The 15,402-nt window shown below is 59.6% G+C and overlaps 1 protein-coding gene across 1 annotated transcript; it reads right to left on the reverse strand.

Moving 5' to 3' along the window:
• Positions 1-294: 294 nt before the first annotated feature.
• On the reverse strand, positions 295-14,222 carry PSD (pleckstrin and Sec7 domain containing). The gene is made up of 16 exons (XM_014785687.2): positions 12,971-14,222; positions 12,585-12,687; positions 11,736-12,096; positions 10,575-11,015; positions 9,183-9,377; positions 8,936-9,016; positions 8,644-8,756; positions 7,956-8,014; positions 7,753-7,842; positions 3,994-4,037; positions 2,370-2,560; positions 2,216-2,286; positions 1,949-2,106; positions 1,650-1,794; positions 1,224-1,367; positions 295-762 (listed from the first exon to the last, which is right to left on the reverse strand). Exons 1-16 carry the CDS (start codon positions 13,622-13,624, stop codon positions 532-534), a joined length of 3,081 nt encoding a protein of 1,026 aa, XP_014641173.1. The 5' UTR covers positions 13,625-14,222; the 3' UTR covers positions 295-531.
• Positions 14,223-15,402: the final 1,180 nt, after the last annotated feature.

Raw genomic sequence — 15,402 nt, forward strand, 5'->3', positions numbered from 1 at the left:
CCCACTGACGGAGGGAGAGCAAGGCCATGCTGCCCCCAGTCTGTGTATGGGGCCTCGGCATGGACGCCCTTCCTCCACCTCTGGAAAGAGAGAGGGTGAACCCTCAGGGAGGAAGGAGGGAAAACCAGCTCAGCCCCAACTCCTGGCCTCTGTCTGAGCCGGGCCCCAGGATGGAGGGGGATTGCTGGTGTCAGGGGTGGGAGTGGTCTCAGCAGAAAGCAGAAAGGTCAGGCCTCCCCCACAAAAAAAAAAAAAGCATCAAAAGTCCAGGAGCCCTGGCCCCTCCCACCCCAGCCCCCCATACGAAAAAGTGCAAAACATTATCACAAAAAGGAGATCTCGGAGGGACCCTCAGCCTAGGCTCCCAAGGCCCATGCCCTAGCCCTGCCCTGCCCCGGACACCGCGTCCGGCGCGGTCGGGCCCTGGGCTGAGGGGCCCTTGTAGGTGGCCCGAGGCCGGCCCGGGCTTAGGCAGGGCCATGTCATGCAGGTACCCAGTGGGCACCACCCCCCTACACTCCCATCTCCAACTCAGGGCTTCCACCGCCCGCTGCCTGCGCCTGCCCGAGGCTCTGAGCCATGACCCTGAGCCCGGGGCTGGCTGGAGGTGTTGGGCTGCAGGGAAGGACTGGAATGAGGTGGGGGGAGTCCATCCTCCATGCTCGCGGCCTGGGCCAGTGCTGCCTCTACTGCATCCAGCTCTTCACTGCCTGCCTTCAGCTTGACCCGAAGCAGCGTTGCGTATGTGCCATAGCGGGATTTCTGAGGCAGAGGGTCAGGGCTGGGAGCCTGCTCTCCACCCTCCGCCCATCCCACCCCCATCCAGACCGGGGAGAGATGCCCAAGGCTAGGAGATAGCAGGTTCTTACCTACCTCTGAAGCCCCAAAAGCACCCAAGGACATGATCCCCTGGTAGGTTGGTGACCCTCTCTGGGTGCCAATTGTAACAGCTAATGTTTCTGAGCCTTTACCAGAGTTGGGAAAACCAAACACTTAACAGACAGCATCTCACTTCATTACCCTGGGGGGTGTAGAATGTTACCCCTGTCCCAAAGAAGAGGAAACTGAGGCTCAGAGGGATTAAGCAGCCTGCCCAAGGCCACCCAGCTAGTCCCACTCTTAGAAGCCGTGCCCTTAACCACTAGTCTGAGCCTGTGTGTGGGGACACAGAGGTCGTGCTGATGGAAAAAGGAGCCACAGAGATGCTGGGCAGGGAGGCTCACCTCAAACTCCAGGTAGGCCTCCTTCTGCCGCTGTTCCTCAGCCTCCTTGCCCCGGGCCTTCTTACCCAGTTGGGCAGCCCGGTGCTCCCGCAACTCACTTGCCATGGCCTTCAACTTGGCCTCGTGGGTCCGCACCTGCTCCTCCTGGAGGCCAGGGGGAGCGGGTCAGGGTCACTAGCAAATACGGTGCCTTTGTGTAAGTTTTTTAAAAAGGTGCCCCTTCCTTTGGACGAACAAAGCACCACGTCTGGGTTAACAGTTTGGCAAGTGAAGTGGAGACTGGATTACAGCCTCCATTCACCCACCATGGCCAGTGTCCTGGGGCAGTGGGCATAAATGTAATCATACACCGCAGCCTTGAGTGCAGTCGGCCTGGACCTCCCCCCTCCATCCCACTGGCACCAGGTTGACGGAGCTAGGGGGTACCTGGGAGAGGCGGGTGGCAGCGCTGGGCAGCAGAGGACGGCTGAACTTCTTCTGGGAACTAACAGCAGCTGGGAAGGGGGGTGCAGAGAACATGGCAGCTACCACATTGATGCGAGTGATCCAGGACTGCATCTGCTCCAGGCTCCTGGGGAGACAGCACAGCCATTTGAGACCTGGGCCCAGGGTTCCTATCCAGGGATGCCAGTCCTGGCTCAGGGTGTGGCCTGAGAAGGAACGAGGCAATCCAGGGACAAGGGAGGGGTGAAGGGGTCTGGGATGGGCAGGAGGAGGGCACTCACGGGGCCTGGAAGAGGAAGACCCGCCAGTCAGCTGTGCGCAGGTAGAAGACATGGGGCCTCTTGCTGTAGTCGCTGGCCCGCGTGGCCAGCGCGTGGTGGATGCTGATGGCATTCTTAAGCTCTGCCTCTGAAAGGGCCTTCCCTGGCTGGTACTCCTCCTAGGGGGGTGCCCGTCTTGTCCTGACCACAGTCCCAGCCTAGCCCAGCCCAGCCCACCCGCACTCCCCTGAGCCAGCTCAGCCCCAACCCCTTGGGCTGGCCCCGCACCTTCTGCAGGTAGAGGATCATGCCCTTGAGGATCCCGTGGAAGCTCTTCCAGCCCCGCTTGCCCCGAGGTGCTGGGGGAAGGAAGACAGGTCAGGGGGGCCTGAGACAGGCCCACTCCCATCCATCCCCCAGACCCCCACGCCCGGCCACATACTCTTCCTGCAGTCAGGGTCTGCGTGCACCTTTCGCACCAGGGCCCCGTGCTTGTAGACTGCGGCCCCAGGCTCAGGAGTCAGGTCCAGGAAAGGGCTGGAGCCGCTGCCACCGCCCCCGCTGACCCTCTTGATGACCTTGGGGTTGGGGTCGGCCAACTCAGACAGAGAGCGTCTCAGCTCCTCCTCGTCTCTGCAGGTGTGATCACCTCAGAGGGGGCTGGCTGTGGAGCCACAACCCCCTCTTCAGTCCTGGCCTCTGCCCACCCAGGAAGGCTCCTCCAGTGTTGGTGGAGATGGGGGTGGGGGAACTGCTCCTCTCATAGGGTGTGGCTCCCGTCAACCTGAGGCTCCTGGAGCCTCATCTACTGCCTCAGACCAGGTCTCCCTAGGGTATAGCTTTGTCTCCCTGCTCAGATCAGGGGTCTCTCAGATTGGAGCTCCCAAGGGTAAGGCCAGGCCTGTCCCTTCCTCCCCTTACATGTAACCAGCCCCATCCTCTCCGTTTCTGCATGCACATCCCCAACCCTCACACCCTTCTCTACTAGGGCAGACCCATGTCTCACTCAGCTGTCTCAACCACACCTAGCACCAAGCTTTGCTCATGGCTTGCTGGCTAAATGGTGGCAGAAGTACCTTCATAGTGGTCCCCTAGTACATCCTAATCTGCAGGCTCTGTCAGATATCATCTAAAGATACCATCTATCTTGTCACTCCCTAGCTCAGAAACCTGCAGTAGCTCCCTATTGCCTCCCACATGGAGCCTATACTACATCCCTGCCAACAGTGTCTCTTTCTTCTTCCACTCTCCCTTCCAGCCAGGCCTGCCTCCTCTTGGTCTCCCCGCCCTACACTCATTTCAGCCACCACACATTTGTCTCCCAAATATCAACTTCCCTCTTTCTCTCTCCAAACGAATACTTGCCCCCTCCTTCAAGGCTTGCCCCAAGTCTCAATCCTCCAAGAAGCCTTCCCTGATCTCCTCTTGCACCCCAAGCCTGAGCTCTGCCTCCTCTGAGGTCTTCTCTCTTGCAGACAGGGAGCTCCTAGCTAAACTGAGCAGTGACTGGACTCTCAGCAGATACAGCAAATATGAGTGATCTACTGACTGTTTAGATGAGGCTCTACCCTCAAACTGGAGGACCCAAGGCTAAAACTGGACCTCCTCCCTCAGACTGGACTCTTCCAAGACTTACACTGAGTCTCTCTTTCCACTGAGGCTGCCAAGAGTAGACAATGTGGTCCTTTGTTCTGTGACACTCGAGAGGGGGCTCTCACACTATTGGTTAGGCCCTACCTCCAGAGACTTCTGCTTTCCCACTTGGGTTGCCAAGGGACCTCTTCTTTGTGTTTCCACACCCTCCTCCCAGGCCAGCTGACAGTGGCCACCCACCCCAACCCAGCTTGTCATAACAACCCAGCTAGAGACAAGACAGAACCCCAAGTCCAGGCAGGCATCTCCAAAGAAGGAAGTGAGGCAGCCTCACTGCCTCTCACGGCCTTGCCCGCCTCCCCTGCCCCACGGCCCCAGGACGCACAGGGCCCACCCCTCACACTCTTGGCCTCTCCAGGCAGCCCCTTCCCCACACCCCATCCCCACCCCCGCCTCACAGCCCCAAGACTCACATGGCCCACTGCAGCTTTTCATTCTTGATGGAGCTGTACAAGGCCTGGGAAGGGAGGAACAAATCAGGGAGGTCTGGGTCAATCCTGGGGAGGAGGTGCACCATGCACCCCAGTGCCGGAGTTCAGAGCCCTCCCTCCCAACTTGGGGGAGAAGACAGAACAGGGCTGGGGAGGGGGAGGCAGCAGGGTGTAATGACCAAGAACACAGGCTCTGGAACAGAGTAGAGAACCCAGCCCCAGCTCCGCCACTTTTGCTGCATGACTTTGGGCAAGTATCCATGGGGAGAGCAAATGTGGTAACAGGTGTTTAACAACCAGCAAGCAATTAGCACAGAGCATCCTGGTATATGGTTGATGCACAATAAATGGCAGCTGCTATTATTATCTTTACTGTTGTTGTTATTGTTAAGGGTCATCTGCTCAGATCCTGGGTGGGAGAAGCACAACCCTAGAGGGAATGGAAAAGAGCAGCCCAAGAAACCCTCCTTTCCCCAACTATGTGCTCTGGCCTGTTTCCACAGGATAAACCCACACAGAGCATATGGGGAAACTGAGGCCTAGGAACAGGAACTCACCATGTCACCCCCTTCCTTAGCTAATGGAGAACACACTCTCATGACTCCCAACCCCAGAACAAGCTGAGAGCTTCCCCCAACCCAGACAGCCCCATCAAGCCAAATGCCAGGGTGGTCCAGCCCCCATGCCCACTCCCATACTTCATGTTACTAGGGAGTGAACACTAGTCTAAAAGGCAGTAGTTTTAGCTTCCAAACCCTGCACACTCCAAACTCGCTGTGTGCTCCTAAACCAGTCACTTCCCCTCTGTACATGTGGCCTGAGGGACCTGTGAGGGCCTTGGCGTGGTCAGAAGAGAGAATGGGCTCCAGGAGTGGCATAGGGGACTCCACTTCTTGGGAGTGGCCCGCAACATGGGTCTTACACCAGTGCCTCCCACTGTGGGGGCACTTCTGCCAGCCTGTCTGTGAGTGGGTGTGTCCCCAGCATGTGCGTGTTGGGCTAAGCGTGTGGCGTGTGATGCTGCCTGCGTGTGAGCTGGGTGCAGTGGTGACGTCGGCACCTTCTCCGTGATGGGACACACACAGCACCCCCCACAACACACCACAGTCTCTGACTCTCTCACTGCCCACGGCCATGCCCAGCCTCCAGGCTAGCCAAGCATCCCCCATGTGCACACCCTGTCCGGAGGTGGGTATACCCCACAACATCCATCTCCCACACAGCACAACTCATGCTTATACACACATAGCCCTCCCAGCACACACCCAGCCCAAACCCAGCAGAGCTCAGACCCTAAACCCTCAGTCTCCAACTCTCTGGCCAGGAGGCTGAAGTGACCACTGAGATCCAACCTGCAATCCTCGCCTCCGGCCTTCCAGTTCATCCTCTGCCCTCTCTCAGGACCCCATTTGGCCCACAACCACATCTTCGTTCGAAAGTCCTAAACCCCGCTGGTGAGTCCTACGTCACGCTCCTATCTAGAAGACCCGAAAGACCCTTTGGTTTGAGATGCCCACCTTGATCCGAGGGTCTCTGCCCTTCCCCCTCCAGTCCATGCCCACCCCTGGCTACCCATGGGCTCTGTCGCTGCTGGGCTCCCCCCTCAGACCCACTGATGTTCCCCTCGGCTCGTGCCGCCTTCCGTGCCTCCCTCAAGCCACCCCCCCAGTTGAGCCGCCCTCGGCAACCCACTCGGTCTCCCCCCAGCCTGGCGTGGGCCGCGGCCCCAACGCCCTCACCGCCTTTTTCTTCTTGCGGCTCTGCAGGCGGCTGACCACCAGGTCTGTGTAGAGCACGGGCTTGAGACTGCGCGAGCGCTGCGGCCAGCCGTAGCATAGAGTCTCCGCGCCGCGGTGGGTGCGCCCGTAGCGCACGGAGCACAGCGAGCGCGAGCGCAGCCGCCCGGCGCTGCTGTGGATGCTGTTGACGCCGATCATACTGGCCCGGCCGGCGCGCCGCGGCCCCCGGCCATGCCCCCGCCCGCCCTCGGCCCCGGACGGCCCGCGGACGGCTCCCCCGACAGCCGGCGCGAGCGGCCCGGCCCGAGCCCGGCCCGGCTCCCACCGACGCACGGAGCGCGCGCGGCGGCGGCGGCGGCGGCGGCGCTGTCTGCTCTGCAGCTCGGCGAGAGCGGGAGGGGGGGCGCCGACGGGGAGGGGAGGGCGAGGGCTGGGGGCGGGGACGGCGCAAATTGGAGGCATCCGACCAAGACGGGGGCCTGCAGCGCCGCCACCAGGAGGGAGGGGCCTGAGGAGGCCAGTGGGGGGGCACTTGCGTGGGGGTGGGCTGCTTTAGGGATGCTAGGAGGTTGGGCTGGGAGCCCCTAGGCCTGGGGCTGTGGAGGTGGGCTGACCCTGTAAGGTCTGGAACTCCCTCCTGGCTCGTCAGGGTTGGGGGAGAGTGAGGGTCGGAACGCCTCTCTGCGGCCCTTTTTTACGAAGCCAGGAGGGGCCACGAGGCGTGAAGGCGGCGCAGGATGGAGGCAGCCATGGAATCACAGTGGCCTCATCCAACTTAACGACCCTCAGCTACCTCAAATGCCCGTGTATATACCCCACCTTACGTACTCAAACCCCAGTTTACAGACACACACCCCAGCTAACCAGATGCACCAATTCACATTCACCCCAACTCACAGACACTACAAATTCAGATGTACACCTCAAAACTTAGTCTTTACCTAATGAACATACACCCCCTAATCACGGACACGTCATAAATCAGATAGCCAATTTGTAGATGTACACCCCAACATACATAGACACCGACCCTACACCCCAACTCAGACACACTCTAAATCATAAGCCCTAAAGCACAAACACACCCCAAATCAGACAAACCCCCTTGACTCACCAACACCCTAAATCATACATACGCAACTCAACTCCAGCATACACCTCAACTCATTGACCCCCTTCAACTCACAATGGACACCCCCCACTCAGAGACATTCCCAAACCCCAAGCTCACAGACACACCCAAGGACACTCCTGTGCAGTCACATGTATGTGGTGGCCCAGAGACCCTGCCAACCCTGGGGGTTTCAAGTGAGTCCAAGCCTCCCTGGATAAAACACCACCGGATCAGGGAAAGGAGTGAACCCAAGTGACTGGGGCACTCCCTCCTCCTCCCAGCCCCTGTATAGCTGACCCCTCAAATGCTGATGCCAGGGCGCGCGCGGGGGCCTGCCCACAGGGAGCCAAAAGCGCAGTATCTAATCCCAGCTTGGCGCTAACTCGCTGGGAGACCTTGAAAAAGCCTTCGTCCCTCTCAGGCCCCTCTACCTCCCAGTTCCTCCCGCGCAGCGGTACCAGGGAGGCCTTTGTGGCTTTATAACCTGGGGCAGGGGGTGGAGGGGAGGAGAGAAGCGATGTACCTGTGTGCCCCCCGCCCCCTGCAAGGACCCCCTCCTATCCTCAGTGAACACAGGAGGAGGGGCCCTGATGGAGGCAAAAGCAGGGTCCAGGGCCGCCTGATCACGTGTTTCCCACAGCCGTCTCCCCTCCCCCGCTGCGCGCTGCGCGTGGCCGCGACTGCACGCGAGTGCGCATGTTCCGGGAGAGGAGCGGCTACGTGTGGGTGCTGGGGGGAGGGGGCGGTCGCCAGGCTGAGTCAGAGACCAGGCTCTCGCGGCAGGAGCTGGGGGCTGGTAGGTCCCTCACCTCACCTCCCTCCGATGCCGCCGCCGACGGGTCCCCTAGCCCTCTCCTCTAGCAACCTCTACCCTGCCTCGCCGCCCACCTTGAGCAGCTCCCTGGGGAAGTCGCCGCCTTCATTGAGGCCCTCCAGGTTCCCGATGAAGTCTCCGCAGGTCATGCGCTTCCCGATGTTCTAAGGGAGGGCACAGAGGCCTGTGAGTCTGGGGAGGCCCTTGGCCTCCCAGGCCTTGAAGTCTCCGGACTGGGTCTGTTTTCCGGGCTCCCTCCCGCCAGCCCCCCACTCACGTGGCCGTGGAGATCGGTGTTGAGTAGCATGAGGGCGCAGGTCAGCGTGTGCGCACCATCTAGGGGAGAATTGACGTTCAGCCTTGCCTACCTCCCAAGGGCTCTTTCCACAGTTGTCTTCCCCAACTTCCAGTTCATCCCTTGCCAACTTTCAGGACCCCCTTTGGCCCACAATTGCATTAAGTCCTGAACCCCATTAGTGACACCCCAATCCCAAGCAAAGACCTCTCTTTTCCAGCAGACCCCTCAGAAGGAAACTCTCTTCTCTGGTCACCCTCCCTAGCTCCCTAAGGTGCTGGGGGCTGCCCACTGCTTGCCCCCAGCACCCACATGCCTCTGTGTCTGTGTGCCAAATATAAGTAGGTGGGCCCCACACAGTTATGCAGACCAGTGCAGCCAAACAGAATCTCCACTCGAGCCAAGCACTGTCTTGCACATGTATGTGAACAACGGTATGCAAACATACCTGCTACCTGCCTCTTACAGCACACACTGGACTCTAGCAATATGCCTGCTGGCATGCACATTTCCACAGCGATGTCAGCACTATCTGCACACACAAACGCTCACATGCCTGCAAGCTCGTGCATTCATTCACTCCTGCACACACACTCGTGCTCCTATGCACACACGCAGTGCCGTCTGCCTCAGTGACGAGCTGGGAAAACCCTGCCCCCGGCCTCCTCACCCTCTGAGGACAGGGCTCCAGGATTGCACTGGAAGTATCTCTGGGAGAAGTGGGCCAGCACACGCTCCCGTTCCTGGGTCTCACCCATTAAGGCCAGCTCCTTCAGAAACACCCTGGGGAGAAGGGGAGAGGGAGCATGTCACTCCCACCGAAGGTCCCCTTACCAGGCAGCCCCAGCTCTTGACCATGCCCAGCCAGCTTGGGAAGGGTGACGTTGGGGCAGCTTAGGGGAGGCACAGGGGCTCAGAGGAGGCATAGCTGAGGCCCTGCACACATCAGGCTCAACACCCACCTGAGAGCTTGGTCCAGAGTCATGCCCGTGAAGACAAAGAACTTGAGGTACTCGCCAGCCACAAGTTTGCTGAAGTCATTGCTGTGGGCAGGGCAGAGAGACAGGTGGAGTCTCAAGGGGAAGTGTCAGGGGGCCAGGTGGGGGTTACCTAGAGACCTGGGGGCATCAGATAGAGGGGATGTGGAGGTGCTGCCCACAGGATGCATCCCCTCTCCCCCCATTCTCAATCCCAGCCCAGTGGCTTTACTTCTTGCCGAGGTGCCTGGCCACATCAGCCTTCCTGAAGCCGTCTAGTCGGTACAGCCTCTTAGCTAGGCGCTGCGCGGCCTCCAGGTCTGCTTTTTGCCCATTGGACAAGGTGTCTGTGCTTCCCAGGGCCAGCCGCTCTGTGCTGTCCAGCTCTGAGTCCGAATCGGACACCAGCTGGCTCAGGGGTGGTTCGCTGCCAGGGTAGAACACCAGCTGTGAGGTGGGGCAGGCCCTCTGGGGGTCATCCAGATTCTTCCTCTGCCTCCAGACCGGAAGACAGAGAAGGGGAGATTGCGACATGGGGAAGGCAGTTTTCTTTTCTCCAGAGAAGGAGATTGTACAGGTTCCCTCCATCAGCCTACTCCATCATTACCACCTCTCTGTGGAAATCCTGCCTCAAATCTAACCCACATCCATCTTGCTGCTATGGGAGTTCTGGCTGCTTCCCTAAAGATCCCTAAGTTTGCTATTAGACATAGATTCCCCATCCCCACACTGGCCCTACTCAGAACCTAGTCCTGTATCTCTGAGAATATGGGCAAAGGTGGGATAGATAGGCTCCCAGGGAGGAACAGTGGAGGGTCAAACAAAGATATGAGGGCAGCAGGGACACCTTCCCATTCCTATGTCTTTCCTCCTCCCGCCTTCTAGGGAGAGGAGCTTCCTCTTTGGTCCTTCTCTTCCAGCCACAAAGAAGTAGGCTCTAGGGTAGAGGGGATTGGGGGTCAGAGTGCACCCCCTCATCCCCTGTCTCCTCCTCCCCTTCCCTTCCCACCCCAGCTGCACTACTCGCAAAGCCACCTGTCACCCCAGAGACAGAGGCCGGAAACTCCTGGTTGCTAAGCAACCCTGTCTCCTTGGCCACCTGCTTCTGTTGCCATGGCTTCCATGACTAGAGGGTAGCTGGCAGAGGGGAGAGCAGAAAGGTTAGACTGGTGAAAGGACTTCCTGGAGAAGGGTGAGAGACTCTTGCTTGGAGTGGGGAGGTGACATGGGAGGGAGGCAATGGGAGAGCTGGCAGCTGCGTCTTTGGGAGAAGCCTCCAGGCTGGGGGGTGGGATAAGGTCACAAGAATTCTAAGCAGGTTAGAGGCTCCACCTGGGGAGGGAAGGGCCCTCCAGGAGAGAAAGGAGGGTGCTCTCTGGGGACCCTTTAATCCTGAATCATGGTTTCTCAAGTCACTGGATCTGAGACCAAGGGGGCGGGCTGTGAGGGGCTCCCCCTCACAGCCAATGGAAGCAGTCCTCCAAATGGGAAACCAGGCACCTGCATCCGCTAACCACCCTAAGAGGGGTCAGCCTACATCTTCGCACTTAGGCTCTGGCCCTCGGAGCAAATGTTCCTGGGGCCCCGAGGGCCTCAGCTCTAAGGAACCAAAGGAATCACTCACCTGCCCAGGGGTGCCGCCCCCAGCCCAAAGCTGTCCTCTGAGCGGCAGGGACTAGGGGGCTCCCTCCCGGGGCCCTGCTTGGCTCCGGCCTCTGCCTCCTCTTCCTCCCTTCTCTGTGTCCAAGGCCCATCAGCAGCAGAACTGGTACCAGAATCCGGCTCAAGAGGGGCAAGTGGGGCAGGAGCAGGTGGGTCAGGCCGGGGGGCAGGGGGTTGAGGAGGCAGCTCAAAGGTGAAGAAGGGGCTCTGGGTTGGGCCAGGTGAGGCCAGGGCTTCCAGGGAGGCAAGGCTGGTGTAGGAGGTGCCCTTGGCCCGGTGTGACTCCAAGATGGCTTCAAACACACAACTGAAAGAGTCAGGCCCATCAGCCGAGGGGCTGGTCCCGGGAAGAAAGGGCACAGGCGACTTGAGAGGCCCAGGATGAGGCATCCGGGTGCCTGGCCTGCAGGGCAGGGAGAATCTCTGATCAGGGGCCCAGAGGACAACTCTCGGGTAGCATTTCATTGAACTTTCATACCGACTCTGTGAAGGGGATTATCATCTCCTTTTCACAGGCCCCCACCCCCGTAAAAAATGCCACCTGGGTAAGGGGTCCCCACCACAGGTTTGCCAAGCTTTTCAGTGCCTACCTGGCCCCAGCACCCAATCCCTTTCCTCTCTCCTTCCCTGCTAATCTCCCTTCTCCTCCTTCTCTCTGATCCTCTCCCCTCCTGCCATCCCATTTCTATTTCTGGCAACATCTTAGGAGAAGGAGATGAGGCTCCAAGCTGCAATGGGGTGTGAGACAGAGAGGAAAGCCCCTACACTCCCCATTCTCCCACCAGGATCCAGGACCCAGATTGATGTTCCCTCCCCTCCCCAGCTTGATTCTAGCCTCTGGCCTCTCATTCTGCTCCCTCTTCTTCACTAGCACCCCTTTCCTCCTCCGTCCAGGTTGCCCCCTACCCTCCTGGGTTCTTGCTGATGCCCCCCACATCCCCAGTATTCTCCCAGGCCTCAGGCCTCTGTCCAGATTCTCCTGCTCCACCACCCAGGGCACCACCAGCTTGGCCCTGACCCTCCCACCCCACTCTCGTCTCTATTCCAGTCCCTTTGACCCCAGCTCTGCCTCTGAGCCAGTGGGAAGGAGCAAGTCACTTTCCTCTCCCACTCCCCCACTCACCGGGCCCCCTCTGAGGCCTCAAACACCTCGTCGTCCACATCCTCTTCCCCACCTGCCTCATCCTCGTCCTCATTACCACTGCCCAGGCTGGAATGAAGGCCAAGGCATGGGCCGGGACGTGGGGCAGGTGGACGGGCAGTGCCAGGCAGGCCCTCAGAGCTGGGCTGACTCTCGATGGCCGAGTCAGCCTCCTCCCGCTCAGCCAGCACCTCATCGATGTCGGTCTCGTGGTAGCACCTCAGGGGCACCGTGTCCAGGTCCGTCTCGGAGTACTTGGCTGCTCGCCCCACAGCCACCCCAGAGCCCTGCCCTGAGCCCACCCCAGGTGGAGATGGGGGGGCCTGCTCTGGGGGCTTAGCACCTGCAGTATGCATAGTATCCCAGTCAGGAGGTTATCCAGGTCAGCTCCCTGTCCTGATTCTGTTCTAGGAAGGAACTCTCCCCCACTGCCTCATATTGGCAGGAAGTTCATTCACTGTCTAGCCACCATTCCTCCTGCTACAAATTCAGCTTGTTCCTGGTGCCAGTAGAGCTCATTTCAAATCAAGTTCTTGTCAAACAAGTTTGAGGGGCCTGAGGGAGACCAGTCTCTTTTCTACTCCAAGGAATGGCCCTTGATTTCCTGCCACCCCCTCCCTCCACCACCGGGCTTCTTCCAGGTCCAACCCAGCCACCATCCCGCAACACCCATCATAACACAGATGGAAAGACTGAGGCCTGGAGAGGCATGAGCCGACTCAAGAGCCCAGGAAAGGATTGGGGGAGGTTTAAAGGAAGGCTCCCTACCACGTCTCAGCTGCTGTGGAGAAGGCCCTGCCCTGTTACCCTTGCCTCAGTTCTGGACCTCACCTGAGCTGGGGGGGTCCAAGGAGCCATAGAAGAATTCCCATTTGGCTCGAGCGATTCTCTGGGCATGAGAGGAAACTTCTCGGGGGGAGAACCAGGTGTCCCCCTAAGCCAAGGAGGGAGAGATAGACACAGGCACCCAAAGATAAAGCCAGACATACAAAGACACAAGAATGGGACAGAAAACAGAAACACAGAAATAAAAACACACAGGGACCGAGATGGAGGTGCAGAGACACAGGGACAAACAGAGTGCAAGAAAGAGATTTAGGACAGACTGAAGGATTCAGAGTGAACAGCCAACAGGCCCAGTATCACCAAGGGGCCAAGCCTTACCCCATTGCTGGGACTCTGGGGTTCCAGAGAGCCCAAGGGAGGTCATGACATACCTGGTTCAGGAGTCCGGTGTCAGCAGGTCCTCGGAATAGTGTGGCCAGGTGCTCACAGGGTCCCCCCAGTCCATTGGGGAGAGAGGAGTAAAGGCCATCTGCCCCAACCTGAGGCTGGGCTGGTGGACCATGTGAAAGGCCCTGGCTGCCAGGCAGGCGTGAGCCTCCTCCGGCTGGGAGTGGGTCTGATGTGGATGCCTCTAGCCGCAACTTCCGGTTGGAGCCAGGCCCAAGGGCTGGGGTGGGCCTGGGAGGAGAGATCCCACCCAGGTCCCAGCTCCGACTCAAGCCTCCAGGAGAAGGTAGCCCATTCAATGGCCTCACACTGGCCTTCTCCACAAAGCGGAATATGACTACGGAGCTCTGGGCGCCTGGTGGGGGCTGCCCAGTGGGTGAAGAGGGTGCCCAGGGTGAAGGAGCAACACGGGGTGAGGGGGGGCCACGCAGGGGTGTACAGGGTGCTGTCACACGTCCCAGTTCCCGGCCTCGAGGACTTGGACCAGCCACCCGCCGTAGCAGGGAGCCTGTGCTGCCATACATGCTGGCTGGGGGGCTCTGGGGCACCGGGCCTTCGGGGAGCCAGCGGCGTGGGCATCGTGGCGGGGAGATGGCACAGTCGCCTTCCGAGCAGAAGCGCATGGCACCCTGGGCCATGCTGGTGCCGGGGGTCAGGCTGGGGGGGCAGGGATGGCGAGGCCAGGCGGGGAGTGAGGGGGCAGCATGCTCTTCAGACAGGCCTGCAAAAGAGGAAGGGGAGCAGGGGGTGAACTGTCAGGGAGTTGGATGGGCAGGAGAGCAGAGATGGTGAGGGGAAAGCTGGCTGGGGCAGCTGAGCACCAGGGGCCTAGCCCACCCTGGGTATATGGCATCATTGATCCCACCCCTGGGGGTGATCAGGCCTCCTGCTTGGGCTACTTCCATGGAGGCCTGAGGAGAAAAGAATTGTACCCTCAATGGGCCCCTGGCTCCTCTCCTTCTGCCTGGGGGCTCTGAGCATCACCCTGGGAAGAGAGAGGAAGCTATTTCAAAAGTTGAGGGAGCCCAGAGTCACTGTGGCATTTTGGAACTACTTCTGGTGGGGGAAGGGGAAGGCTGGTACTCCACCCTCCGAACCAGGAGTGTCAGCTAGCCATCACCATCATACAGCCAGGGATCCCCCACAGTCCCTCTTATGAAGGCCCCTCACTCAGGGAGATAGAAGTCAGGCTCCCTGGAAGGAGAGGGAGGAAGAATGGGGGGAGGGGTGTTATACAGGGACCATGAGGGGCTGAGAGGCATAGAGTGAAGGGGAGGAGAAAGGCCTGAACAGAGGCCCCTACCCCTAATACATCCATGCTGAATGGGAAAGCAACATTCTTCTTCTCCATCCAGGTACACACACTCATGCACACACATGTACATAAGGACAAACAATGTCAGTACACAGTTAAACACATTCATAGAAACCACCCTCCAGCACACACAGACACAGGCGCACACACACGTTGCTCAAAGACACACCCTCATACACTCTCACAGTCATAACAAATATGTGTGTAACAGAAAGACACATGCTTGTTTTACACACACACTGTCATCAAACAGGAACACACAAAGAGATACCCAAATATACACACAGGCCCTCATTCTCCAATGCACACAGAGACACAGGCATATCAGACATTCACAGAGACCTATTGGTCACAACCACACACAAAAAACAGATGCACACTTACACACATACTCGAGGAGCACACACTCTCTCCCCCAACCCCCACTAGTCACTGGTCTCTGGAAGGGAAGGCTGCACCAGACCCCTCTCCCCCGTACCCCCCAGGGGTATGATAGATCTCATCCAGCCCAGGAGGGACCATAAAGGGGTAAAGGGGCCTCTGGTGGCAACACAGGGTAGGGGCAGAGGTCAGGAGCAGCAACCCTGCCAGGCGGGTTCCTGAAGCTCAATCGGGGCCCACCTCCTCCCCAGTGCAGCCCGGACTCAAGCCGCCTCAGTACTCACCGCTGCTCGCCCGGAGCTGGGGCCGAGGAGAGGCAGGGGAGAGGCTGGGCCCAGCTTAGCTGTGAAGGCAGCGCGGCTCCCGCTTGCTCCTGCTTGCTCCCGGCCCTCCCACCTCTCAGTCCCTCCTCCTCCCCCCTACGCGCGGCTCAGGCAGAGCTAATCCCCCCAGCCACCCCCTCGCCCTCTCTTGGGGCCCTGAGCCCCGGAGGCTGCCCCCCTTCTCGACGCTAGGTCCCTGCTGGGCTCTCCCGCCAACCTGAGACCCGCCCCTGACGAGGGGGAGGACGTATGGAACCCCTGATTCTGTTCCCCAGACCCTCACTTGCCCCACCCCAATCGTGTCCACGTGCCTCTCGTCCACCGCCCCCTGAGCCACAGGCAGGACCCAGCTGCACACGCGTGTCCCGCTCCAGACCCCACGCGTGTCCCTAGGAGG

The sequence above is a fragment of the Ceratotherium simum genome, chromosome 6 (assembly GCF_057802395.1).
Source record: "Ceratotherium simum simum isolate JZ-2026a chromosome 6, ASM5780239v1, whole genome shotgun sequence".
Lineage (NCBI taxonomy): Eukaryota > Metazoa > Chordata > Mammalia > Perissodactyla > Rhinocerotidae > Ceratotherium > Ceratotherium simum.